This window comes from Carcharodon carcharias, chromosome 16 (assembly GCF_017639515.1).
Source record: "Carcharodon carcharias isolate sCarCar2 chromosome 16, sCarCar2.pri, whole genome shotgun sequence".
NCBI lineage: Eukaryota > Metazoa > Chordata > Chondrichthyes > Lamniformes > Lamnidae > Carcharodon > Carcharodon carcharias.
The window spans coordinates 66,213,247-66,240,984 of record NC_054482.1 but is presented as its reverse complement, the minus strand read 5'-3'; the positions used below and the strand labels follow the sequence as shown (position 1 = coordinate 66,240,984).

General features: G+C 43.2%; 1 protein-coding gene across 1 annotated transcript in view; it reads left to right on the top strand.

Moving 5' to 3' along the window:
• The window catches only part of frem1b (Fras1 related extracellular matrix 1b), a 255,156-nt gene that overhangs the window by 108,411 nt on the left and 119,007 nt on the right, over nucleotides 1-27,738 (top strand). The window contains exons 13-15 of the mRNA XM_041208368.1: nucleotides 11,148-11,315; nucleotides 23,621-23,829; nucleotides 27,246-27,339. Coding sequence (XP_041064302.1) covers nucleotides 11,148-11,315; nucleotides 23,621-23,829; nucleotides 27,246-27,339 — 471 coding nt within the window. The remainder of the gene's footprint in view (nucleotides 1-11,147; nucleotides 11,316-23,620; nucleotides 23,830-27,245; nucleotides 27,340-27,738) is intronic.

The window sequence follows — 27,738 nt, the reverse complement described above, 5'->3', positions numbered from 1 at the left end:
ACATATAGGTGCTAGTGCTTTACTATTCAATTGTAATAACATTTGTTTGGTCCGAAAATAAGATCTAGGTTGGTGTTATTCTGCTGCCTTCTGAAGACGAGAAAGACCCCTAAAGGCGTGAGGTGAACCAATAGTTGAGGCACAAAGACAAAAATACCTGGAAAAACTCAGCAGGTCTGACAGCATCTCCGGAGAGGAATACAGTTGATGTTTCGAGTCTGTATGACCCTTCATCAGAACTAAGGAAATAGAGAAATGGGGTGAAATATAAGCTGGTAGAGGGGGGTGGGACAGGTAGAGCTGGATAAAAGGCCAGTGTTAGGTGGAGGCAAAGAAGAGATTGCCAAAGATGTCATAGACAAAAGGACAAAGGGGTGTTGATGGTGGTGATATTATCTAAGGAATGTGCTAATGGGGACATTAAGGATAGCAAGCAGGACAAGCTAGTGGCAGATGGCCCTTGTCGGGGTGTGGTGGGGGGAAGGGATCAAAATGGGCTAAAAGGTGGAGATAAAACAATAGATCAAAATAAATTTAAAAATAGGTGGGAAAAGAAAAATATATTTGTAAAAATTTATGAATTATTGGAAAAAGGGAGATCGGAAAGCGGGTGGAGATGGAGGAGAGAGTCATGATCTGAAATTGTTGAACTCAGTATTAGGTCTGAAAGGCTGTAAAGTGCCTAGTCGGAAGATGAGGTGTTTTTCCTTCAGTTTGCATTGAGCTTCACTGGAACAATGCAGCAGGCCAAGGATGGACATGTGGGCATAAGAGCAAGGTGGTGTGTTGAAATGGCAAGCGACAGGGAGGTCTGGGTCATGCTTGCAGACAGATTGAAGGTTGAGGCAATCAGCTTTGTTTTCTGGAAATGTAATGAAATTATCCTGGATATTCAAAGAAGTAAAATCACACTTAAGAAAATAGGGAACTACTGCTCAAATATACAAACATGCAGTCGGAAACATCGAAGCTTAAGATATGGAGTCAAAAAGGGTAAATCAAAAATATGAAAAAAGTACTGTTCAAGTGAAATCAAAAAGGTTGAGAGCAATATTGTGAAGCCTATTGGAAAACTAGGGTGAAATTCTCTGGGGCCTTGAAGCAAATATTCCCTTCTCTTTTTAGGCAGTCCCTCGAGTTCGAGGATGACTTGCTTTTACTCTGGTTCAATGGGTTCTGAGTTGGCTGTTAAGTCCAATGCACGATATGCACTCTCTGCCACATGCAGTACAGGTGGTAATTGGAAAGGTCAGGTAGATGAGTTGTTGGGAGGTTTTTATGCTCTCTCCGATGTCTTGACTTTGTTTCTGCATGTTCCTGATGAAGTCTTTCGATGTGATTGGTGCCTTCCCACATGAACTTTCTCTATTTTGGTTGGTCATAATCCAGGGACTCTGTGAATCAGCAGGGATGTTTAGCCTCTTCAGGATATCCCAAAAATGTTTCCGCTGTCCTCCTGAGAGAATCCTGCCATGACCAAGTTCCAAGTGAGGCAGTTGCTTGGGAGTCTGGTTCAGGCATAGAAACAACTTGACCTACCCAGTGGAGCTGTTTTTGAGTGATTAGTGCCTCGACACTGGCCATGTTGACTTGGAAGAGGAAGCTACTGTTAGACCACCTTTTTGATGCAACTATTCCATTGCAGGATCACTTAGGACATATTACAGTGTACTCCGAAGTGGATGTGCAGATGCTAATATGGTCCATGACATTGTAATCCAGGAAAATTAGCATGCTGAATACAATGAGTGGTACAACATAAGGCAACAGGATAAGCAGGAACCTGAGGATGTGACTGCTGAGGAGGAGGTGCTGTGCAGGAAGCCAATAGCATCAATATATAATTTCCATCTTCAGTTGATTTTCAATACTGTCACTGCTGAAATGTTTTGGAGGTAATGATGACTGTACCTTCTGCTTGTCATTGGCAATGCTAATGGAGGTCTAGAGCTTACAGAAAATGTATCATCCTTCACTTAGCTAATGAGTGTCAGCTGTTCCTCAGCAATCAAAGGCAAATTCCTATTGGATGGCGTAATGTTATTATTTCCTGTTTGCTTTTAGCAGGCTAACCATTCTGCTTAATGCATACCAATCTACCTCTCCTAGAAACCCACAGGCATTCTATCAAACATGATGATTATAAAAGAATATTGCAGCCAAATGAAAGGCCCACCAAGATTTTAAGGAACAAAGCCAAGGTTAAGGTTTCACCACGTGTTTACCTCCTTTGTTGTGCACTCCTTGTATGTGATATTCCTGTTGGTCTGCCTCGACATCTACAGACGGACCAATGGCTGTTAGATTAACAAGTTCTAAAAGCTGTAAGTCCCTCAAGAGTTGGACAGGGATGTTACTATCTCAGCTGTGCAAACTAGCCATGTAATCACTTGCTTAGAGCACTATAACCCCACATTAGTCTCAACAGCTGGAGAGTTAATTGTGACCCCTGTGTGAAGGCACAATTAACCATGGGATCTGGGCACCACTGGCAATGCCATGATGAGGAAATGGTGATATGTTTCTAAACCAGGATCTTACATATGGTGGTATTTCCATGCGCCTGTTGCCCTTGTCTTTCTAGATGGCAGAGGCAGTAGTTTTGAGAGTTGCTATCAAAGAAGCATTGCTATATTGTTGCAGTGCATCTTGTAGATGTACACAAAGCAATCACACTGTGCTATTCCTTGAGGAAGTGAATGCTTATTGTGGTAGATGGTCTGCTAATAAAACAGACAGTTTCTTCATGGATGGTGTTGAGCTTCTTGAGTGTTTTTGGAGCTGCACTTCTCCAGGGAAAAGGAGAGTTATTCCATCACACTGCTAACCTTGTAGATGGTGTCAGGAGGTGAATTCCCAGCCTCTGAACTGTTCTTGTATTTATGTATTTGCTCCAGTTATGTTTCTGGTCAGTAGTGATTCTCTTTTATTGGTGATAGTCATTACTTTGCATTTGTGTGGCACAAATATTACTTGCTGCTGCTGACCTCAGATGTACCTTCTGTGAGCAATTGCGAATGGAACTGATCATCTCCACTTCTGATCTTATTTTGGAGGGAAGGTCATTGATGAAGCAGCTGAAGATGGCTGGGCCTAAGATACTAGCCTGAGGAACTCCTACAGCAATATCCTGGAGCTGAGATGATTGGCCTCCAACAACCACAATCACTTTCCATTGTGTGAGGCATGACTTAAGCCAGTGGAAAGTTCTCCCCGAATTTCCATTGACTTCAATTTTGATAGTGTTCCATTGTGCTACATTAAGTCAACTACTGCCTTGATGTCAAGAACAGTCACCCTCACCTCACCTTTGAAATTCAGCTCCTTTATCCATGTTTGGACCAAGGCTGTAACCAGCTCTGGAGCAGACATCTTGGCGAAACCTAAACTGAGGATTGGTGAGGAAGTTATTGGTGAGTAGATGTGCCACTTGCTAACACTGTTGACAACACCTTCCATCACTATGCTGATGATCAAGAGTAGACAGATGGGGTGATAATGGCTAGATTGGATTTGACCAGTGTAGATGCAAGTGTTGTAGCTATACTGGAACAGCTTGGCTAGGGGCACAGCTGGTTCTGGGGTACAAGTCTTCAGCACTACAGCCAGAATTCTGTCATGGCCCATTACCTTTGTTATATCCAATACACTCTGTCATGTCTTGATATCATGTGAGGTGAATCAAATTGGCTGAAGACAGACACCTGTGACTTTTAATTCATGTCATGGTCAGCCATCTTCTTGAACCACCGCAGTCCATCTGATGTAGGTAAAACCACAGTATTGTGAGGGAGTGATTCCAGGATTTTGAACCAACAATAGTGAAGGAATGGCAATATTGTTCCAACTGAGGATAATATGTGATTTTGAGAGGAACTTGCAGGTGTTGGTGTTGTTGTACTACTGTTCTTCCAGGTGGTAGAAGTTGCAGGCTTGGCAGGTGCTTTTGAAGGAGCCTTGGTGAGATGCTGTAATGCATCTTGTAGATGGTGCATACTGTTGTGACCAGGTGAGGAGGGGTCGAATGACTCCCCTCTTTTCCCACCCCCATTTGATTGCAACAATTTTTTAAGAAAAGGATATGCTTGCCAATTCCATGAGTGTTTAACTGTTTATATGTTGTGGCCATAAAATACACGATCAGACAGGTTTTCTTAAGTTTTTAAAAAGAAAAGAAAATAATTTTTATTTTTATTAGGACTAAACCCAGCCAAAGTAAAATAATAAAATAAAAAAGCTCTGGCTTTCACACACACACAAACTTGAAGTTTACGTACACATACACAAATAGATTATAGAATGGGAGGATAGAGTGAACAATTTAGAGTCCAATAAAAATTAAAGGGGTATATGGCTTTTGAAGGTTGGTGACTTGGCTGAATTCAGTGATCCTGCTGTTTTTGACATTGAGGTGGTTTAAGGATATAGACACATGACTTATCTGTTCGTCTGGAGACAGCAACACTGGGTTGAGTTCTTTTTAAAATCTCTGTCTGTGGCATCTGCATAGTCAAAATCAGCATACAGGGTTCAAAACTTACAATTTGGATGAAGATAGAAAGAGAAGAGGGAGGGATAGGAGATGACCCCCATTCACACTCCTCTCAAAGTCACATATTATCCTCAGGGTCTTGCTCCTTCAGCATCTCAGTTACTTGTCCTATTCTGCAGAAAAAAACAGCTTCCTAAACACATAAATGGTTTGCTTATCACATGACTCTCCCCCCAACTACCCAGTGACCCAAATATGATCATGGCTAGTATATTCCATGTGTAACTTGATTATATCAAGACTGGAAATACTTATCTCAGCTAGAGTCCCATTGTCCAAGTGATTATGTCTAATGGTTTATCTCTACCCAATTGACTAACCAAATGATTGTCTGGATGCTTTGCTAATGGAATAGGAGATGACCCCCATTCATATTCCTCCAAGGCCATTGTTCCTCGTGCAGCTTTGCAGACAGTTTGCCTCGATTTCAAGTGTCTTTGGAATGTAAAAAGGATAGTGATGAAAATATGCTGCCATCTTTGTTATCCCAAGTCACTGGAATGTGGGTTTTTTTTTAATAGAAATCAATTAAGAGTTTCCAACTAGTAAATTCAAAAATCATTTTTGATGATACTACAGTGTATGCACAGGATGCCCGTTCTTTGCAAGCTACACTTCTCACCAGGAAGGTTGCAAAGGCAGTTATAAAGGCTGCAAGCAGGATTGTGACTGGCTTTACTAGAACAGGTCAGGAAGACTTTGGTATTTTGGTTACACTTATTTTTCTTTCAATTTAAAATTCCACTGGGCCATTTCCCAGGGGAAGGGGAACAGCCAGGAAGTGTTGAGGGAAAATTAAGAACTGCAGCATTTGTGGTGAACGTTGTTGAACCCAGTGGGAATAGTTCATTCTGTAGGAGGCTCCTCCTCCAGTGGGAAGGAGAAGGAAAAGAGGGGCGAAGCTGGGCAAGGACAGGTGCTTTCTGTGGTCTAACAAGCTGGGTTACCTGATACTGAGCAAAGGCATGTGGGGGGGAGGCAACAGCAGCTGGCAGGCAGATGGAGGAGAAGACACTATCCAACCAATAGAGTGTACCAGACAAAGCTCACATACTTGAAAGTGACAGAACGCTGGTGCCTCTGAAGACTCTGGCTGTCCAGGGAGACAGTCACAGCAATCTGTGACGTACTGGCTGCCAACATTGCATCTAATTGTGCAGGTGGGCACCTGATGCCTGTGGTCTTGTAGGATACAGTAGTCCTGAATTTTTTTGCACAGAGTCCTTCTAGGAGATCTGTGTGGGATCTCGCAGCCAGCTGTGCATCACTGCATCAAACTGGTGACAGATGCCCTGTTCAGGCATGCCCATGAATTTATTTCATTTACAGACAACAACGTGAGTCAGGCTGAAAGAGCCAGAAGCTTTGGCAGTACTGCCAGTTTTCCAAAGGCCCAAGGCATAATAAATTACATTCATGTGGCCATTAAAGTGCCTTCCGTATAGCTTAGGGCTTTCGTAAACAGGAAGGGATATCATTCCCTTAAAGTGCAGTTGGTATGCAACCATAGACAATGCATCATGTAGGTCTGCACGCACCATCCGGGCATCAGCCACAATGCTTACACACTGAGCCGCCCCCCCCAGGTGCCAAAGATGTTAAATAAGCCGCAACCTTTGGATGGTTGGCTTTTGGGGAACAGAGGATACCTGGAGATGGCTGATGAAACCAGTACAGAACCTCACGGACGGAGCCTGAGAAGAAGTATAATGAAAACCACTCATCCACCAGGGCCCTCAATGAGCAGACCATTGGTCTCCTCAAAATGTCATTCCAATAGATCAGGTGGCACTCTGTATGCATCTGCGTGAGTGTCACTTATGGTCGTGGTATGCTGTGCTTTGCACAACCTGGCCCCAGAGAGAGAGAATGCCTGGTAAAGGACGAATTTTCTGGAGACTGCCCCATCATCTGGTGATGACTCTAACGAAGAGAAGGACAAGCCATGCCAGCCAGGTGTGCCTGCCAGTCCATGGAAAGTCAGGATGCCAGGGAGACAAGAGATTCACTTTTAGTGAGACGGTTCCATTAGCAATGTATGTGCAACACAGCAAAACCAACTTGGCCCTTGTCACCTTCTTGTTCCATCTCCCTGTCATGAACACCAGGGCCACGTCTGCTAAGGACTATGTAGAGTCAACAATGAATGCCGTGCAGAGGGATTCACATGAACACAAACTCTCTGAACACTATCTAGTCAATCCAAATCAAATCCATCACATCACACACAAATATGCATTAATGCAACTGGAATATCATGTTCAAATATCACTTTTTTAAAAACATAATTAACAGCACCAATCAAAAATCACACATGAAAATCGCTAATGTGAACCCACATGTGTCCAGTGTGATTTCTTGACTCGTTTCCAGGCGCTACAGTGTGGGCTCCCCACTCACTGCCAGCTGTGATGGAGACAGGCTGCTGACCTTTATGACCCTTTGCCTGCAATGTTTTTTGGCACGCGTCCTCTGGTCGCCTAAGGCTGTGAGGACCCCAGAGTGTTTGGGATTCTCCTGCACAGTAGCAGGAGACTCAACTGTCAATATGGCACTCAAAGGCATTGGTGTCAATGGCAGAGGGGCAGAGGAGGAGCTGTCCCCATTAGAAGCGCCCTGAAAGATGCCTCCAGATGGCAGCAGCAGCTCCTCATCCACTATCGTAAGGTCCATTTGGCCTTCCCTGCCTTCCTGAGAGGACCCAGGAACTGGTTGTGACTGTAGGCTCCTCTTCTTGCTCTCGCCCTAGCTTTGGGCACTGGAGCTCACGAGGTGATGGAGTGCAGATCAGCTTGCATTACCAGTATCCCAGCAGAGAGCTACTGGGTCTGGCTCTCCAAGACAGTTACCAGCCTCTCAATAGAGGAAGCCATGCATTCTGAAGAATGGGTCATGGCAGCATTCACGGACTGGTTGGATTTCTCCAATATCCATGCCAGTGTGCACAACCCCTCAGAATGTCTGCCGCATCTCCACATTTCTTGTGCTGTATGTCCAGCATCTGCTACCCGACAGATGGCTCCAGAGCCCATCATCAGACTGGGGCTCAGCATCTAAATCGCATCCACCCTCGTCCGAGTGCCAGAGGCCCGCACTATCTCATTCTCCAACAGCTGGTCTTGCAACTGTGATGTGCCATCACCAGTGTGTGGATCCCTTCAAGCCAACTCATGCATACCCGCCAAGGTGCATGTATCTGTGCTGGTACTGTGCAGAGCAAGCACATGATGCTGCACCATATGAGGCTCTGTCCTCCTTCTCAGAAGTTAGCAATGGACTCGCAGGGCTTGTGGCTGCTGATGCAAATGTTTGTCCAGTGGGGGAAACATAAACAAGAAAATTGAGAGCTATTATCATATTTGAGGTGAGTTCAGAGATACACGCTTCCTCAGAACAAACGCTGGCACCATTAGGACATGGTAGGCAGTGTTTTGAACTTAGGCCCTTCCGCATTCAGACAGACTGTCCTCCCCCAAAATTGTGCAAGCTTCCACAGTCAAAATCCATCAATGGCACCTTCCTGACAGTTTCCAGGACATTGGCCCCCCATCCCCCCACCACCCACCCTCCCTACCACCCTGACCACCCAATGAGCACAGTTAGCAGGAGAGAGCTGTGCACTCTTGAGATCTTACTGACCCGGGGCCTTCCTCCAACCTCATCTTGGCCAATGGATTGGCTCCAGCAATGGGCCTCCAGCTCCAGAACCTCCTCCTAAAGTGGGTTCAGGGTGACCAGGTTGGGCTAGCCACCTCTGGTCTTGGCCCTTTCCCTGTTATTGTGTGCCCTCCACCTGGAAATGAAAAGGAACATTGTAATGACTAGACTGTGCTGCAGTCAAATCTGTGGCCAATGTGTACTGTTGTCAGAGGCCAATGTTTCTCAATGCTGCCTGCCAACTAACAGGTGTTGCAGTTCAGTAGCCCTTTCTCCCAAAAACCCCAATTGCCATGGAGAATGTATGTCTACATCATGGCACCTTCTACACTTGGGCAATATGGTAGGCAACCTCCATTTGAGCCGTTTCACATCCTCACACCTTTCTGTCTAGATCCATCTCCAAAATGATTAGACACTCACCCTGGCAGATTTCAATGGGTCATTAAGCCTTTTCTGGCACTGCAGCCAGGTTCTCTGGGTGACCCCATGGCTGCTGCCCTCTGCTGCAACCTCCACCCAGAGCACTCCTCTTCCCATCTCCCGGGTGAAGGCCTCTCGCCGGAGGAAAACTCAAAGGGAGTTATGTTCGAATCATGGGGCCGTCTTGGGTCTGGATCCCAGACCAGCTGGAGGGTCCATTCTTTCCTCCATCTGTGGAGGGACAAAGAGAGTTAAAGGGCTGAATTTGAGTCTTCTCATAAGTACCTGCTATTCGTAAGGGGAATGGGTCCGGTGTCTTCAAATGCCCTTTCCTCCCCGGCAAGGGTCCTGAAGGATTCACAACTAGCACAAAAGTCATCCAATTTAAAACCAAGCTCTTACCCGCTGCAATACTTCAAGTGATTTAAAAGTCTTCCTTGAAAAAGATTCAGCCTCCAAAGTATGATTTCTGGTGCAGCTGCCACAGTCTCATGCCAGGGGTGCCTTTAAATGTGCGGTCACGACCAACTTCTGGTTCACGTCTGCTCCCAGACTTTCCATCTGTGATTAGGTGGGCTGTCCACCCTTCTTCTGTGCTCTTAGCTGGCTTCCTGCCAGGTGGCCGTTAATTGGATGAAACATACATTATCAGGCATCTTTCAAAGGCAGGGGTGGAAATTGGTGATCTGCCCACTTCTGGATCAGACTCATGCCCACTGCCAAGAAGCGTAAAATTCACCCAATGTCTTAGGTGCAGACCATTCTTCAAGTCTATTTGATGTTGTGTTCACATTAGAAAAATTAACTGTTTCCTTCACAGATGTTTCCTGACCTGGTAAGTGTTTTCGGAATTTCCTATATCTGTTCCAATCCAATTTTTGCTCCTTCACTTTGACTTTAAGTGGATGAGGCTGAGGGTATCGCTGCCCTAGTAGTCCGGGCCCCTAATGCTAAAAGGTAAACTTTTAGCACAACAAATCTGATGACATTTACAGTTACCATGATTTTCCATTGGTCAAAGGAATTCTTTTTTAAACTATATCTAGTTTAACCCTTCCTGGCTTGAAAAATATAGCAAAATAAAAGCTTTTATGCACACTGGGAGATAAGAACATAAGAGCATAATAACATTCAGGAATAACAGAAGGCCAATAAGTCCAACAAACCTTTCTTTTTTTGGCAGATCCACCTACCTACCCACTTTTTCACCATATGTCTCAATCTCTTTTTTCTCCAGAAATGCCTTTTAACTTATTCTGTCTATTTTATCCTTTTTTTCTGGCAATTTAGAAGTCTTTTACCTCGTGTGTGAAAAAAGGTTTACTTGACTTCTTTTTATGAAATTTCCTTTGAAATTTCATGCCTCCCTTCCCCTATTACTGTAGGAGTTGGCACAGGCTGTGTATGAATGATGAGACTCTAGACACTCTTTGGCACCTTGCCCAAGAAATCCTTTTTTATGTACAGATATAGGTCTTGAGCATCGTCAAACTATTGGATTATTGATGTCATCAAAGTTGTATCCAATCCTGTCATTTTTTTTATTTCTTCACAGGGTATGGGCATTGCTGGCTAGGCCAACATTTAATCCCCATCCCGAATTGTCCTTGAGAAGGTGCTGGTGAGCTGCCTTCTTGAACCACTGCAGTCCATGTGGTGTAGGTACACCATAGTGCTGTGAGGGAGGGAGTTCAGGGATTTAACCCAGCAATAGCAAAGGAACTGCAATATAACTCCAAATCAGGATATGGTGTGGCTTGCAGGGGAACTTGCAGATGGTGGTGTTCCCATGCATCAGCTGCCCTTGTCCTTCGAGGTGGAAGTGGTTGCCATGATGTCATCATCTGATGTCCATGAGCACCACTTCCCAGCTGTCACTGGATAGTAACCAAAAGAGGAACATTGTCTAGGTCTCTATCTTCCCTCATGCAGGGATACATGAGTTAATTGTAGTGTCTCTACTGCCATGCTGATAAAGACTAGCAAACCCAGCATCCAGTATGTGTGACCTTTTGACTTTCTTCCTTAGTTTTTCTAGCATGTGTCCAATGGTATTTGAGCCATTAACCCCAAGTTAATAATCAGTGTCAGGTGTAAAGGCCCTGGGTAAATGTGTGAGAAACTGGCAGAAACTTTCACCTTTCGAGGGGACATAAGACTGGTGCTAGCAGATTGAGCACTCATGATGCTCCATTGACCTGAAAGGAAAATCAGACGAGTTGTAGAATGGACAACCGATTGACCTATTATCTAATTTACATCCCCACCAAAATTGCAAGTTTATAAAGCAAATAAAGCATTATTAAATGCCCTATTCCATCTTTGGAACTGATAAATCATCTAGACCTGTCACATGTTTTATTACTGTTTTTCTCGTACATGTATCTACTATGCCAGTAGTGTGCTGATCTTTATCCATGGCATGCAATATTTGGGAAATTCCTGACAAGGGAGTAATTTCCTTTCTTCTTTCAGTTCTCTGCTTTTGACTTAACTTGTTCATTTTATATTCCAGCATGCGGTGAACCACATGAAAGTAGCGTACATGCCTCCTCTTGAGGATATAGGGCCTCATCCGTTATTGGTGCAGTTCGTATTTTCTGTCAACGATCAGCAGGGAGGCACTTTGACTGGACTTGTCTTTAACATTACCATCATGCCTGTGGACAACCAACCACCCGAGGTACTGGAGGGCAACACCACTTTGCTGCTTAGCAATGTGAAATGGATCCTTGAGAAAGACATTTATTTATTTAAAACAGTTTTCTACTATTCATTCCTCAGCATCTGCTCAATCGCTTGCAATCCAGCGCACCCCCATTTTATGTTACAGCATTCCAGATTAAGTAGATCAGAATGATCAAATTTACTTTAACAAAAGCCATGTAATGTGTTTAACAAGCTGTTCTTTTAAAAAAAAATTAATGATTTGATTAATGAGTCGTTATTCAGTGTTTATAAAAAAAGATTTTGAAAAGTGGAACTTAGATAGGTTGTTTATTAAGAAAACCAGTTGAAGGACCAAAGCATATATGCAGGACAATTAATGTTGAAAAGAGAATGACAGAAAGCCCTAATAAATAGACTCAGACATTTACAGCAATGAAGGAGGCCATTCAGCCCTTCGTGTCTGCACCAGTCAACAAAGATCTGGCAACACTAATACCATTTTCCAGCGCTTGGCCTATAGCCCTGGAGGCTGTGGCAAAGCAAGTGAATATCTAAATACTTCTTAAATGTCAAGAGAGTTTCTGACTCAACCACCCTTTCAGGCAGTGAGTTCCAGACTCTCACCACCCTCTGGGTGAAAAAATTTCTCCTCAACTTCCCTCTTAGCTTTCTACCTCTTACTTTAATTCTATGCCCCCTGGATATTGACCCCTCTACTAATGGAAAAAGTGCCTTCCTATCTACCCTATCTATGCCCCTCATAACTTTATGCGCCTCTATCAAATCCCCTCTCAACCTTCGCTGCTGCAAGGAAAACAGCCCCAGCCTATCCAACCTTTCCTCATAGCTCAGACCCTCCAGCCCAGACAGCATCCCGGTAAATCTCCTCTGCACCCTCTCCAATGCAATCACATCCTTCCTATAATGTGGTGACCAGAACTGCACGGAGTGCTCCAGTTATGGCCCAATCACCATTTTATACAGTTCCAGCATAACCTCCCTGCTCTTGTATTCTATGCCTCAGCTAATAAAGGAAAGTATCCCATGTGCCTTCTTAACCACCTTATCTAGCTGCCTTACTATCCTCAGGGATCTGTGGATATGCACACCAAGGTCCCTCTGATCTTCAGTAATTTCCAGGGTCCCACCATTCATAGTGTAATCCCTTATCTTGTTAGACCTCCCTAAATGCATTACCTCACACTTTCACGGGTTGAATTCCATTTGCCACTGCTCTGCCCACCTGACCAGTCCACTGATATCCACCTGCAGTTTACATCTATTCTCCTTACTTATTTACCACCCTACCAATTTCTGAGTCATCCGCAAACTTTTTGATCATACGCCCTACACTTAAGTCCAAATCACTTATGTACACCACAAACAGTAAGGGCTCCAGCACCGAGCCCGGTGGAACCCCACTGGAAGCAGACTTCCAGTCACAGAAACATCCCTCTACCATCACCCTCTGCTTCCTGCCTCTCAGCCAATTTTGGATCAAATGTGCCACTTTACCTTGGATCCCATGGGCTCTTACTTTCTTGACCAGTCTGCCATGAGGGACCTTATCAGAAGTCTTGCTAAAGTCCACGTAGACCACATCAAATGCATTACCCTCATCAGCACTCCTGGTTACTTCCTCAAAAAATTCAATCAAATTTGTCAAACACAACCTTCCCTTAACAAATCTATGCTGATTAATCTGTGTCTCTCCAAGTGCAGATGTATTCTGCTCCTCAGAATTCTTTCTATTAAGTTCCCCACTGCCGAGGTTAGACTGACTGGCCTGTAATTTCCTGGTCTGTCCCTTCTTCCCTTTTTTAATAATGAGACAACGTTAGCAGTCCTCCAGTCCTCTGGCACCTCACCTGTGGCCAGAGAGGATTTGAAAAGTACTGCCAGGGCCCCTGATATCTCTTGCCTTGCCTCTCTCAACTGCCTGGGATACATCTCATCCGGGCCTGCAGATCTATCCACTTTTAAGGCTGCTAACTCCGCTTGTACTGCCTCCCTATGTTAATTTCCTTTAATATTTAACAGTTCTCACCCTGATGTCTATACCTGCATCATCCTTTTCCAGTGTGAAGACCGACACAAAGTATTCATTGAGAACCGTACCCACGTCTTTCGGGTCCACACACAGATTACCTCTATGGTCCCTAATTGGCCCTACTCTTTCCCTAGTTATTCTCTTGCTCTTTATATATTAAAAAAAACCTTGGGGTTTTCCTTTAATCTACCCACCAGTGCTTTCTCATGCACTCTCTTAGCTTTCCTAATTTCCTTTTTAAGTTCCCCCCTGCACTTTTAATACACCTTAGGGAGTATTGAGCCCTTGGTATCTGCCAAAAGCTTTTCTTTTTTTCTTAATCCTAACCTTTATGTACTTTGACATCCAGGGTTCTCCAGACTTGGTCCTGCCCTTTGTCTTTATGGTAACATATTTGCCCTGTATTCTCGCTATTTCCCCCTTGAATGCCTCCAACTGCTCTGACACAGTTTTATCTGCAAGTAGCTGCTCCCAGTCCACTTGTGCCAAATCGTATCTCATCTTAGTAAAATTAGCCTCTCCCCAGTTTAGAACTTTTATTCCCGGCCCAACCATATCCTTTTCCATAACTATCCTAAATCTAACTGAGTTATGGTCACTATCTCCAAGATGCCTTCCACCTGCCCGGACTCATTTCCGAATATTAGGTCCAGAACTGCCCCCTCCCTTGTTGAGCTTTCTACACACTGGCTAAAAAGGTTCTCCTGGATGCAACTTAAGAACTTTGCTCCTTTCCTACCTTGCACACTAAAACTGCCCCAGTTAATATTTTGGTAGTTAAAATTCCCAACTATTTACTGCCTTATTATTCTTACACCTCTCTGAAATTTGATTACATATTTAATCCTCTATCTCTCCCTGACTGTTTGGCAGCTATAGTATACACCCAACAGCGTTTTTGCCCCTTTTTTGTTTTTTTACTTCTGCCCATATGGCCTCATTTGATGATTCTTCCAAGATATCATCCCTCCTCACTGCTATAATTGATTCCTTAATCAATATTGTGATCCCCCTTCCTCTTCTATCCCCCTTTCTATCTTGTCTGAATACACTATAACCAGGAATGTTGAGCTGCCAATCCTGTTCATCGTTTAGCCAAGTCTCGGTCATAGCCATGATATCATACTCCCATGTGCCTATCTGTGCCCTCAGCTCGTCTGTCTTACTCCTCAGTCTCTTTGCATTAAAATATATTCCATTTAGCCTTTCTAAACTTACTTCTTCCCTATGTAGCCTATGTTTCCCCTGCCCTCCAAACTCACTTACTCCTAATTCCATTTCAGCTTCTCTCCCCTCTGAGGTACTTTTAAGGATCGATCCCTCCCCCCCCCCCCCCCCCCCCCCCCCCCCCCCCCCCCCCCCGCCCCCACCCCCCCGGCAATTTGGTTTAAATTTACCCCAACAGCATTAGCAAAACTCCCAGCGAGGATGTTGGTCCCGTTCCTGTTCAGATGTAACTTGCCCAACTTGTACAGGTCTACCCTCCTCTAGAAATGATCCCAATGCCCCAGTAATCTAAAGCTCTCCTTCCTGCACCATCTCTCCAGCACACATTCATCTGCTCTATCCTTCTGTTCCTATACTCACTACTCCATGGCACTGGGAATAATCTGGAGATTACTGCCTTTGAAGTCCTGCTGTTCAATTTCCTACCCATCCCCCTAAAGTCTGCTTGCAGGACTTCATTTCTCTTCCTATGTCATTGGTCCCAACATGGATCACAACTGTGGCTGTTCACCCTTCCCCTTCAGAATGCCCTGCAGTCGATCCATGACATCCTTGACCCTGGCACCCAGGAGGCAACATTCCATCCTGGAGTCACACCTGTGGCCACAGCAGCGCCTGTCTACTCCCCTCACTAACAAATCCCCTACCACTATTGCCCTTTCAGACTTCTTCCTTCCCCCTGAGCAGTTGGTTTTAATGATTATTAGTTCATATCCTGCAGTTTATTTCCCCTCTGTGGTTCCATTACCTCATGTTCACCCATGTGAAATATCATTTGCCATTCATCAGACATTCATCTCAACCAATTCAGTTAGAGGGAGAAGTGAATAGGCAAGCACATTAGCAACAGATGAATAATGTTTGACATTCACTGAGGAATATAAACACTGAAAGAGATCTTACCATATCTGTTGCTGGTTTCAATCTTTTTGTACCTTTCATGGGATGAAAAGCATTTTGAATTCAGAAACAGCAAACTTGTTAACCATTTTTAGTTAGCTCATTTGTATACACAGCAGTGTATTCTGAAAACAATAGTTTTAGCAAAACAAATACAGCTGCTGAGGCGGATGGAGTATCTGGGCTAAGGTGGAGGTTTCCTCATTTGAATGTTACTTGACAAGTGTCCGTGGCACAATGGGTACATCTGGAATTGGAGGGCAGGGAGAGACAATATTGTGCAGGTTCACTATGCATGGACACAGTAGTAGCTTTTATTTGTGGCTATCAGTCTCTGGATATTTAATCTAACATTTTTACTTCTGCTTTTGCTCAATTTTCTGCAATAGTGGCACAAAATTGCAAACCATTTCTTTGATATGGTAAATTATAGCCTTGAAATTATGCTGTAGGCTATTAGCTTATGAATGCTTAACACATCTGTGTGAAGTTTCTTCTTCCACTATTTTACCTGAGGTATTCAAAGTGGACCTGTTCAACTTTCACCAGAAACTTCATGCTGACAGCATTCGCCTTTCAAGCTACTCACTCAGACTGAGCTCAGTGTTGGGAAACTTCAACAGCCTGTTCTGAACTGACCTTCATGCTTTATATCCGATCCTTCATACTTCCTCCTTCACAACAGCAAGCCATTCTTCTACCTCATGTCCACTTCTGTGGAAACCATCATTCATTAACTCTCAGTTTGATTTCTCCAAATCTCTCTTTACCAGTCACCTGAGGTCCACCTTAAAACAATTTGCCAAAAATTCTATTCCACATTTCCTATTCTATCCTACTAAGTCAATGCTGAAGCCCCATCCTCATGACTTCCACTGGCTCCCACTCCAACAGCACATTAACGTAATTAATTTTCAGATCCCTCCATGGCCTTGTTCTACTCTATCCCTGCAACCTTTTGCAAGCCTATGACCCAGCATACAGTCTTCAGTTTTTCAACTCTGCTCTCCCATCTTCTCACCTCCTGCTGAAGTACCTTTAGACATTTGTTATGTGGAAGATAACATAAACGTAGATGTCATTGCATACAAGAATAAAAAAAATCTTAGATGTCTATTTCCATGCTTCCTTCATTTTGTTTCTATTTTAGTCTTCCCCTTTTACATTTTGTTTTATCTTGGGTTTGGAGTCTAGATGGAGTTTCTTTAGGGTTTGCCTGTTACCCTAACAATGCTATAATGGACTGTTATTGGTAAAAACCATTTTGTTTATTTACAGATCCATATGCATCTCAGTACTCTACATGAGGTTGTACTCCTGCTTCCTACCAGATCTCAGTCATGTGTCATTGCATCACACTTACATCATGAGTTGCTCCTGATGTTAACCCTCTACTCTACATCTCCCCCCAAGCCTTTAACCCAACTCTGTACATACTCCTGCATCTACCCCCAAAGACTCAGATTTGCACTAAGTGTGATAGTGAGTGGGAAAACGGACATTTTCTCACCGACCGCAATGGCAGCTTTACACGATGTATCATCCCAATCCCACCTCATTAAACATGCAGTCCCAGGAAACATGCCATTTCGATGGTGGATGGGCTCCAATTCTCCCGCTATGCCATCATCTCATTGCTTCCTCAGGCCGGGTGTCACATTTAAAGTGCAGCTGCATGGACATCTCTCAGTGCTTCCAGCCCAGGACTGCTGCATGGCAGGCATAGCCCCCAAAGGCAAGAAGACTCTGTCCCCCAGTTTGGCGACATGTCTCTAGAGCACCTTTTGGATGCTGCGGAGACCCGCCGTGATGTCCTGTACCACCACTCTGGGCGCAGGAGGGGCAGCAAAATTACCACTTCGACTTGGTAAGCGATGGCAGTGGTGATCAGTGCCAGTGCAGCACAGAAGAGGTTGGCCATCCAATCCAGACAGAGGATGAATCATAGAATCACAGGATCACCAAATCACACAGAATCACAGTGCAGAAGAGGCCCTTTGGCCCATTGAGTCTGCACCGACACGTGAGAAACACCTGACCTACCTACCTAATCCCATTTGCCAGCACTTAGCCCATAGCTTGAATGTTATGATGTGCCAAGTGCTCATTCAGGTACTTTTTAAAGGATGTGAAGCAACCCGCCTCCACCACCCTCCCAGGCAATGCATTCCAGACTGTCACCACCCTCTGGGTAAAAAAGTTATTTCTCTCATTCCCCCCCAAACCTCCTGCCCCTCAGCTTGAACTTATGCCCCTATAACTGACCCTATAACTAAAGGGAACAGCTGCTCCCTATCCACCCTGTCCATGCCCCTCATAATCTTGTCCACCTCAAACAGGTCACCCTTCAGTCTTCTCTGCTCCAATGAAAACAACCCAAGTCCATCCAACCTCTCTTCATAACTTAAGTGTTTCATCCCAGGCAACATCCTGGTGAATCTCCTCTGCACCCCCTCCGGTGCAATCACATCTTTCCTATAATGTGGCGACCAGAACTGCACACGGTACTCCAGCTGTGGCCTCACCAAGGTTCTATACAACTCCAACATGACCTCCCTATTTTTGTAACCTATGCCTCGATTGATAAAGGCAAGTGTCCCATATGTCTTTTTCACCACTCCATTAACATGCCCCTCCACCTTCAGAGATCTATGGATACACACGCCAAGGTCCCTTTGTTCCTCAGAACTTCCTAGTGCCTTGCCGTTCATTGAATACTTCCTTGTCAAATTACTCCTTCCAAAATGTATCACCTCACACTTCTCAGGGTTAAATTCCATCTGCCACTTATCTGCCCATTTGACCATCCCGTCTATATCTCCCTGTAGCCCAAGACACTCAACCTCACTGTTAACCACCTAGCCAATCTTTGTGTCATCCAGATGATCTCATCCATGCAGCCAGGGTAAGGCAACCATTTCATCACTCTAAACTCACACACTCAAGCCCATCACACATTCACTGACATCTCACTCACTGCCAGATCAACGGACATCACCATTCATTCCCTCACACATTCCCTCATCTCCATCTGGCCTGATCTCTTCTGGAGACTGCTCCTCAGACCTCACTATCTTGAGGCCACTTGCACAGATCAACATTTGCCCCCGCACACACCCTGGGATACCCTCGTTCCCCAGCACAGCTTTTGCCCTGCAGCCTCTTCCCTTGCCTGAGGCCACTTACCCCCCTTCCCCAAGCAAGCCCTAGCCCTGCAGCCATTGAAAAGCCACCCCCTGATCTGGTAGGTAGAGACTTGTCCATGAGCCCCCCTAAAAGTGATGTGGTGCTGCATGTGAAGCCTGGTACTGATGACTTTGAGTGCTGACTGAAGCAAGATAGGCAATCAAACCTTGGGAAGTCCTGAACAAAGTGCAACTCACCAGGTGCATGTTGCTTATGTACAGTTGTGAAAAACGCTGCCGTGCAATCACGCCGACACGCTCAGAAAATCCAAGGTGGGGGGATGATCCTGGCGGGCTGGGCTTACAATCAGGTTCCTGACATCCAACAACGGGAAACGCAGCCCGCCATTGACGGGCAGAGCAGAAAATTGCAAACTAGTTTCACGATGTCATGAAACTGATCTTTGGCCTTCTCGCCATATTGTCTGCTCACGCCACCAAACATGCCTGACGCCAGCGGGCACAGAAAACTCTGCCCTCAGACTTCACAGAGTTTGTCTGTGGGATGCCTTGACCAATCTCCCTGACCTGGTCCTGATTTCATTTGAACTGCACTCTCTCATTGTTCAATAGAAGTCTCTTCCACCTGGGTGGGTGTAAAGTTTCTACTTGTTTCTGGATTCCTTGTCTCCATCCAGATATAAATAGCATATCCAAGTTTCCATTGGTTTCCTTCCTAATAATATCAAGGTTTTTTGGTTCCTTCTGATATTTCCCTGGTTCCACTCCACTCTATAAGATTACGGCTGTGGAGCTCTTTCTGTTAAAATGCCTCCTCCTGTTGATCTTGTATCCACACTCTCGCCCTGGGCCATCGCACTTTTGAGTTTCATGCTCTGTGCTTGAAGTTGAAATTATGAGCTTGACTGTCTCTTTGTTGCTGCTCAAGCTTCCTAACTTCCTCACATTCATCTGAGGTAACATTAGGTTGTAGAGTTTGTTGTAGAGCTGGGAGTTGTGTTCATAGTCATTTTCCCATCAATAGTTCTGATGGCCACAGCCTGTTTTGCAGCAGTGAGGTTCTGTACTTAAGAAGGGCTAAGTTAATATCTTGGTTCTTTGCATCAATTCCTTGATTGTCCAAACTCCTCTTTTTGCTTCAACATTCAGCTGAGGATATCTAGGCAAACTATTCACATCCATGAAACCATATTCCCCTGCAAAGCTATGGAACAGTTCATCAGCTAACTGAGGACCATTGTCTGACACCATTTGTTATGAAGATTCTTCTTAGTGATGGTCATGACTGCCTCTGCCATGATACTGTGCAGTCTACTTTCTTCAAACCATCTGGAGCAATAATCAATGATGATGATAAAAACTTGGCCTTTGAACTCAAATAAATCCACTTCTTGGCACTGCCATGGCCTCGTAGGAGAGGTGCAAGGGGTTTGCTCTGCTGCTGGATATGCACTGCACACATAAAGCAATTTGGGATTAACCCTTCAATGGAGTGAGTGGCCACAAAACCGACTATTGGGCTCTTGCTCTGCATTTTGCTATTCCCAAGTGACCTTGAATGATTTACTGAAGAATGTTGAGTCAAAGTATTTTAGGGATGACTAGTCTGTCATTAAAAACCAAGAAATCATCAATGATCGAGAGATGGTTCCTCTGTTTGAAGTATTGGCGAAGTACTAGGTTGTTCGGAGCATACTGTGGCCATCTGTTCTGGCAATACTCTTATTTTGATGCATTCGTCATCCTGCTGTTGTGCTTGCTTAATTTTTTGTAATCTCTTTTCAGTGGCTGGTAAGTGTTTGGCAATGAGCAAAGTATATGCTTCCACTTAGTCAATAAAATTTAAAATGTCCAGCTTGACTCCTTCCACTGGTATTCTTGATAGTACATCTGCTGTTGTCTGGTACTTCTCTTTACTACATACAGTAACTGGATCGTATCTCTCAGTCTAAGATGTTGAACTCTAGCTGGCATTTTTACAACTTCCTTTAGTTAAGATGAGTAGCCAAAGGTTTATGCTCAGTTTCAATTTTAAACCTTAATCCTATAACATAATCAGAGAACTTCTCACAGGTCCATGTAGCTGCTGATGCTTCTTTCTCAATGGTTGCTATGCTTTCTCTGTGTCCATGAGCTACCTTGAAGCGTAATAAACTGGTCTTCTCTGTCCATCTTTTTGAACTTGGAACAGCAATGCTCCCAAGCCTGTGGATGATGGGTCCACAGCTACATTTATTGGCAACTCTGGATCATAGTGGGCTAGATTTTCTGGTGAAATTAGGATATTTTTGATCTTGTCATTCCAGCACCACTGTTGACCTTGTTTCAATAGCTGTGAAAATTGCTCATTGATTTCTGCCAAGTTCGTTAGAAAGTTGCCAACTTGATTAACTATCCCAAGGAATTTTTATAATCCTATGATGTTTTTTAGGTTCTGATAACCCTCCAATGACCCTGGTTTTCTGCGGGAGGCCATAATTCCCGAAGTATGGACAATGTGCCCTAAGAATTTTATCATGGGCTTTGCAAATTCGCATTTAATGCCAAACCAGCTTCTTGTAGGACTTTGAGGACTGCTCTCATTTGATGGTCATGTTCTTCCCTTGATGAACAATGTACGAGAATGTCATTTATATGGCAGGCATATTACTCTTTTTATGCCTTCCAGGGTCTGAGTCATCATTCTTTGGAATATCTCAGGTGCAGAAACAATTCCACGTGGTTACCTGTTAAAACAATGATGACCAAATGGAGTGATAAAAGTAGTTAGCAATCTGGTATCTTTGCCTAGAGGCAACTGCCAAAAACTACTGTTAACATTCAATTTTGTGAATGGGGTGCTTTTTGCCACTGATGCCATTAGGTGGATCTCACTCTCTACTGATTTGTTTAATTGAGTCAATGCCATACAGATTCTAATTGAATCATTAGACCATTCCAGAACACTTCCTTGATATGGTTACTGGAGAGATGACCCCTTGTTGTAACCTGTGTTCAGTTTCGCTCTTGACTTTTGTTCTAAGAGTGGGTGAGGAACCTTCCTCATTGTGAAGAGACATAAAAGCTTAGCATCTGCCCTTAGGGTTATGTAATATTCTGTTCTCAGTTTTGCTAAACTTGAAAATATGGATGGAAATTCATTCCTGAATACCTCACTAGGCTGCTCATCACCAATTTCATCAGCCTTGTAACTCAGCCCCAGCTGCAAGTATGCTTTTCTGCTCAATAATGATGATTTCTGGTTCTGTATAACATACAGGGGTTTCACTATTTCTTTCTCTTAATCTTGCCAAGTGTTGACCTATTACTTTTAGTGTAGTCCCTACTACTTTTAGTGTAGTCCCTACTGGACCATGCAACTGGATGGAGATGCTATAACGTGATATTTTTCGGCCATTGTACTTAATCAGATAACACTGAAACATTTGTCCCCATATCTAGCTTGAATTCTATGGGGTGACCATCAACTTCTAATTTAATGCTCCATAATTATTTTCTGTTTTGTTAACTTCACCTAGGAAGATTATTTGTTTCTTCTGTAGCTTTTCCATTTCTTGGATTTTACTTGGCTTCATTATTATCTCTTTCTCCCTATGGGATAATGAAACTTTGGATCTGCAGACTATTTTAAAATGTTTGAACTTCCCACCGTTGTTGCACTCAGTTCCCCCTATAGGGCATTCTTCCTGCTTGTATAGGGGTTTCTAAGGAGCATTTCAAGATGACAGCTGGCACACCTTTTCCGATTTCACAGGCTTTTGCTTCACTGCACTCTTTTCTGTCTGACATATTGAATGGTTTCACTTATTTTTCTCCAGGGGACAAAGTAACTTTCTCTACAAACAACTGCTCTGTTTGCTTCCTAAACTTGGTCTGTCACACTATTTGTACTGACTTTGTAAGAGTTAAATCTTTCCTTGTTTGCAAAAGATCTGGAAAGGTTTCATCCAAGATCCCAAGCACTATACAATCATGTATTAATTCAACTCTATGTATCCCATTATCACAATTCTGCATGAGTTTCTATAGGTCATTTTTAAATGAGTCCATGGATTCATCCAGTTTTTAGTTCCACCTTAAATTTCACTCACACAACTATCAAATTTTTCGAACACTGAAGTACTAATTGAATGCCTGGAGAACTTCCTTATATGCTCTTGAAGACTCATCAATGCCCTGTCTTGCAGTAACATCATCTGCTATGGCCCCTACTGTGTAAAGTGCTAACCTGATCCTTCTGTTCCTTCTTATGCAAATCTGAAGCTGTTCTGTATCTGGAGAATCTCTTCCTCCAATTGTCCCAGTGTTGAGCCTGTTACGAGCCTTCAGAGTTTTGGAACAGTTCTGAGAGTAGCAATGTTTACTCCAGGCTTACCCTAAGCTCTAGATCTGTTGCTGTTTCAGTAGTTTGATTGTGATCTGTACTCACTGCTGTCTGGACTCTGAGTCTGTGTGTCTGTTTCTATCTGCAGCACCCACAATGCTCCGTTCTCAGGCGAGTCTTCAATCTTTTTTCCTGTCCTTTCCCAAGCATTCCAAGGTTTCTCAGGTCTGCAGTCTTCTCTTGGAGCTTTTCTGGGTCTTTACACTATTTCTGCTGCCACCATATTTAGGATGGTGCACATAAACGGTTAACAGAAACCACCAGCTGCCATCATGTTTCGTCTTGGGTTCAGGGTCTAGATGGGGTTATTTAGAGTTTGCCTGTTACCCTGAGAATGCTACCATAGATTGTTATTTGTAAAAGCTATTCCTGTTTATTTACGGATCTACATACACCTCAGTACTCTACATGAGGTACTTCTGCTTCCCACCAGATCTCTGTTTCTAAGTCATGTGTCATTGCATCATAGTTACACCAGAATTTACATCAGTTTCAGGTGTTCCAGATGATAACCCTTTACTCTACACATTTTTCTATAAACTGCTTTCTTCTTTTCTGAATTTGGACTTACCTTCTAAATGTGCAAAGTTGATTGTTGATTATTTTGTTAGATTTTCACCAATGAAATAAAAGCTGAGGAAGGTTCAGGCTGCATGATCACTGCAGATAATCTGATGGTGACAGACAAGGATACAATTGATGAGGATCTCCGAATTCAGATGAAACAAAAACCACAGCATGGAGATATTGAACTGCAAGGAAACATCATGCTGGAGGGTGATATGTTTACACTTGATGACCTCAAATCCTTTCAAGTCAGGTGACGAACACAAACTCAATGTGCTGTAGTTGTTCTTAAAGGTTAGATGTTATCCTTTTATTTAGTTTCATAATGTTAATGTGAGATTAAAAGCAGGTAAGTATGGTGCAGTTTGCCAAACTAAAACTTTCTCATTCCAACCAAGATATAATGAGAGATAATCTGTCAATTGGAAAGGAGGAGGAGGATGGGTTGAGCTGGACTGTCCTCATGTACTTCTAAACAGCAAGTTCCTCACCTTCCCTTATAGTCAGAGAATATAACAGGATAGCCTGGAAGGAGAGGGGGTTGCTTTTTAAATGAGGTCAGGATTTGCCTGTGTGAGTCACATTTGCTCAATCTTATTAACTCTGAATAGTACCATTGGTAGAGCCTTCAGGGAATTTGGATGGAAAAGAGTGGATGACTAGAGAGTGAATATTGACATTATGTTGGGAATTTTTTCAGGTCGGCTAACTTCCTGGAGCAGCCAGAAATTGCTTGCTGCCAAACCTTGATTGGGTATCTACTGTGATTAAAAGCTATCCTGAAAGAACTGGCCAGTAATGCAAAAGATGACATTATATCACTGACCAAATCATTCAACAGTCTGTCTGGGAATCCTAGTGAAAGTATCCCCTTAATTGCAAGAGACGTTGAGATTCTGATAACTTGTTTTAATGACACAGCAGAAACAGTCCAGCAACAAGAGGTGTTTCACAGAACCTTGTGCTGAATTGAAATATGTATTTTAAAGGTGAAACTTCCTTACTGATATGTCTATTTATACCTGCTGCCTTGCTCAAGTTTTAAATTCAGTTTAGTGTAGCTCCTGCAACATTTTGTAGATAATATAAGCAGCCAGTTGCAGCTCTCGTCTCTTCTTGCATTACTGTCAAGCCGGAAACATCAAAACTATGCAAACACTTTGCTCACCAGTCTCTAATTTCCAATGAAATTTCCAAAATACATTTAATGAACTGGGTAACCAATATTATAACATGCCAGTCTACTTTTTGCAGGAATGAAGAGCCCTAACTACTAGTCCATCAGTGACCCTGGAGGCCTTGCTCTAAAAATAAGGGTGGAATTTTACGCTGGCAGCAATTTATGGTCATAAGAACATAAGAATAAAAGATATAGAAACAGGAGTAAACCATTCTGCCCCTTGAGCCTGCTCCGCCATTCAATAAGATCATGGCTGTGGTTGAATTTCCACATTCTCATTCACTTCTGATAACTTTTGATTCCCTTGCTTAACAAGAATCTATCTACCTCTGCCTTAAAAATATTCAATGACCCTGCCTCCACCACCTTCTGAGGCAGAGGGTTCCAAGGTCACACAATCCCCCGAGAGAAAATGTTTCTCCTCATCTCTGCCCTGAAAAGGCGACCCCTAATTTTAAAACAGTGGCCCCTAGTTCTGGACTCATCCACAAGAGGAAACACCCTTTCAACGTCCACCTTGTCAAGGCCGTTCAGGATCTTGTATACTTCAATCAAATCACCCCTATTCTTCTAAACTCCAGTGGAAACAAGCCCAGTCTGTCCAACCTTTCCTCAAAAGACAACCCACTCATTCCAGGTATCAATCCAGTAGACTTTCTATGAACCACCTCCAATGCATTGACATCTTTCCTTAAATAAGGAGACCAAAACTACACACAGTATTCGAGGTGCGGTCTCACCATTGCCCTGTATAACTGAAGCATAACTTCCTTAATTTTATGTTCTCTCATAATAAAGGACAGCATTTCATAAGCCTTCTTAGTTACTTGCTGTAACTGCATACTAACTTTTTGTGACTCTTGCACTGGATCACTTAGATCCCTCTGCGCCTCCGAATTATGCAGCCGTTCTCCATTTAAGTAACACTCTGCTTTTTTGTTCTTCCTGCCAAAGTGAACAACTTCAAATTTTCCCACATTAAGCTCCATTTGCCAGATCTATCCCCACTCATTCAACCTATCTAAATCCATCTGCAACCTCCTCATGTCCTCTTCACAACAGACTTTAACGCCTATCTTTGTGTCATCTGTGAATTTAGCTACCATGCTCCTCATCTAAGTCATTGATGTAAATCATAAAACTGAGGCCCCAGTACAGACCCCTGTGGGACCCCACTCGTCACATCCTGCCAATCAACAAAAAATCCATTTATGCATATTCCCTGCTTTCTGCTAGCCAGTCAATCTTCTATCCATGCTAATATGTTACACCTACACCATGCGTTTTTATTTTCCATAATAATCTTTGACGTGGCACCTTATCAAATGCCTTCTGGAAATCCAAGTACAGTATGTCTACAGGCTCCCCTTTATACACTGCACATGTTACTCCTTCAAAAAACTCCAATAAATTGGTTAAACATGATTTTTCTTTCACAAAACCATGCTAATTCTTCCCTATTGCCTTGGGCTCTTCGAAGTACCCAGCTATAACCTCCTTAATGATCTATTCTAATAACTTCCCTGTGACAGACGTCAAGCTAACTGGCCTATAGTTTCCTGTTTTCTGCCTCCCTCCCTTTTTGAATAGTCCTGCTGAAGCCAATGGACTTTTGAATGGCTTGCTGCATTTTACAATCCTGCCCCCATCGCTGTAAAGTTCCACCCTTTTGTTTTCTTTTTTTAGATTTTTATGGTGACAGGAGGAACAGAAGAGTTCCTCCAGGCCCCACAAAAATCTTCAGGTCTACTCACAGCTGCCCACTCATATTCCTCACTTGTCTCCTGCAGAAAAATGTTACTAAATTTGAACCTGAATGTGGTTCAGGTCTACAGACTGCTGCTTTGGGAGATCTCTATTATGTTTCTCTGCTGATAATGTCAGGTTTCAGAAAAGAAAGGTCAGTTTCAAACCCATTGCATTACCCAGACTCTATCTTTTGAATTTAAAAAATCAACAGTGCAACATTTCTGATATCAAGCCATGTCTTCAAGATGCTGATCATGCAGCATGTTTAGATAAAGATACTGGCACATCGAGAGCAAATATGCAAGTTAGCTAACACACTGATTCACTCATAAACTTTCAGATCAGATTTATTCAGTGACAGAGCATTCTTCCTTATATCAACTATAGCTGCTGACATTGATACAATCTGTTCTGACTTTTCAATCAGATGAGTGCTTCGCTGTTGACAGCCCTCGGAGGTTGTTCACAATTGTCCTGTTGTGTGATTTGGCCATTGCATTGTATGCATCCTTTGAATAAGGTACAAACCTTAGAGTTGTTGGTTAAATTGGGATATCCTTTTCCAACAAGTTTCATGCAAAATAATAAAATATTACTCTGTCTATTGTAGTAATTGTAGTATATAAGTGTAATTTGAACTCGTGTCCATAGGTGTGAAGGTAGCACTTGGACTGTTGTTTTGTTTTTCGCTTATGATTGTGTTGTTTTAATTTGTGGCGACATTTCCACTCTGTTCACAGGTACAAACATGATGATTCAGAAACACTGCATGATTTAGTTGTGTTTACAGCTACAGATGGATTTAATGCCGCAGATGAGGTGTTGAAAGTAAAGGTAAAGACAACGGCAATGTGTCAATGTATGTTGTAACATATGACAAGAATCTATCTCAAAGCTTTAGGTTACATTGCAGAACAGTGACTTGTAATTTGATTCCCACGTGAGTACTGTCTGATACAGACTTTAATATTTCTGCTCTTCAAAACAATATAATTCCTGAAAAAAGGACTTTGCAGTGTGTTACAAAGCATTAACAGCATAGAAAAAGGCTATTTGGCCCATCAGGTCCATGCCGGTGTTGATGTTCCACATGAACCTCCTCCCACACTACTTCATCTCATCCCATCAACATATCCGTCTATTTCTTTTTCCATCTTGTGCTTATCTAGCTTCCCCTTAACTGCATCTATGCTATTCATCCCAACTGCTCCTTCCTCATTCTAACCACCTCTA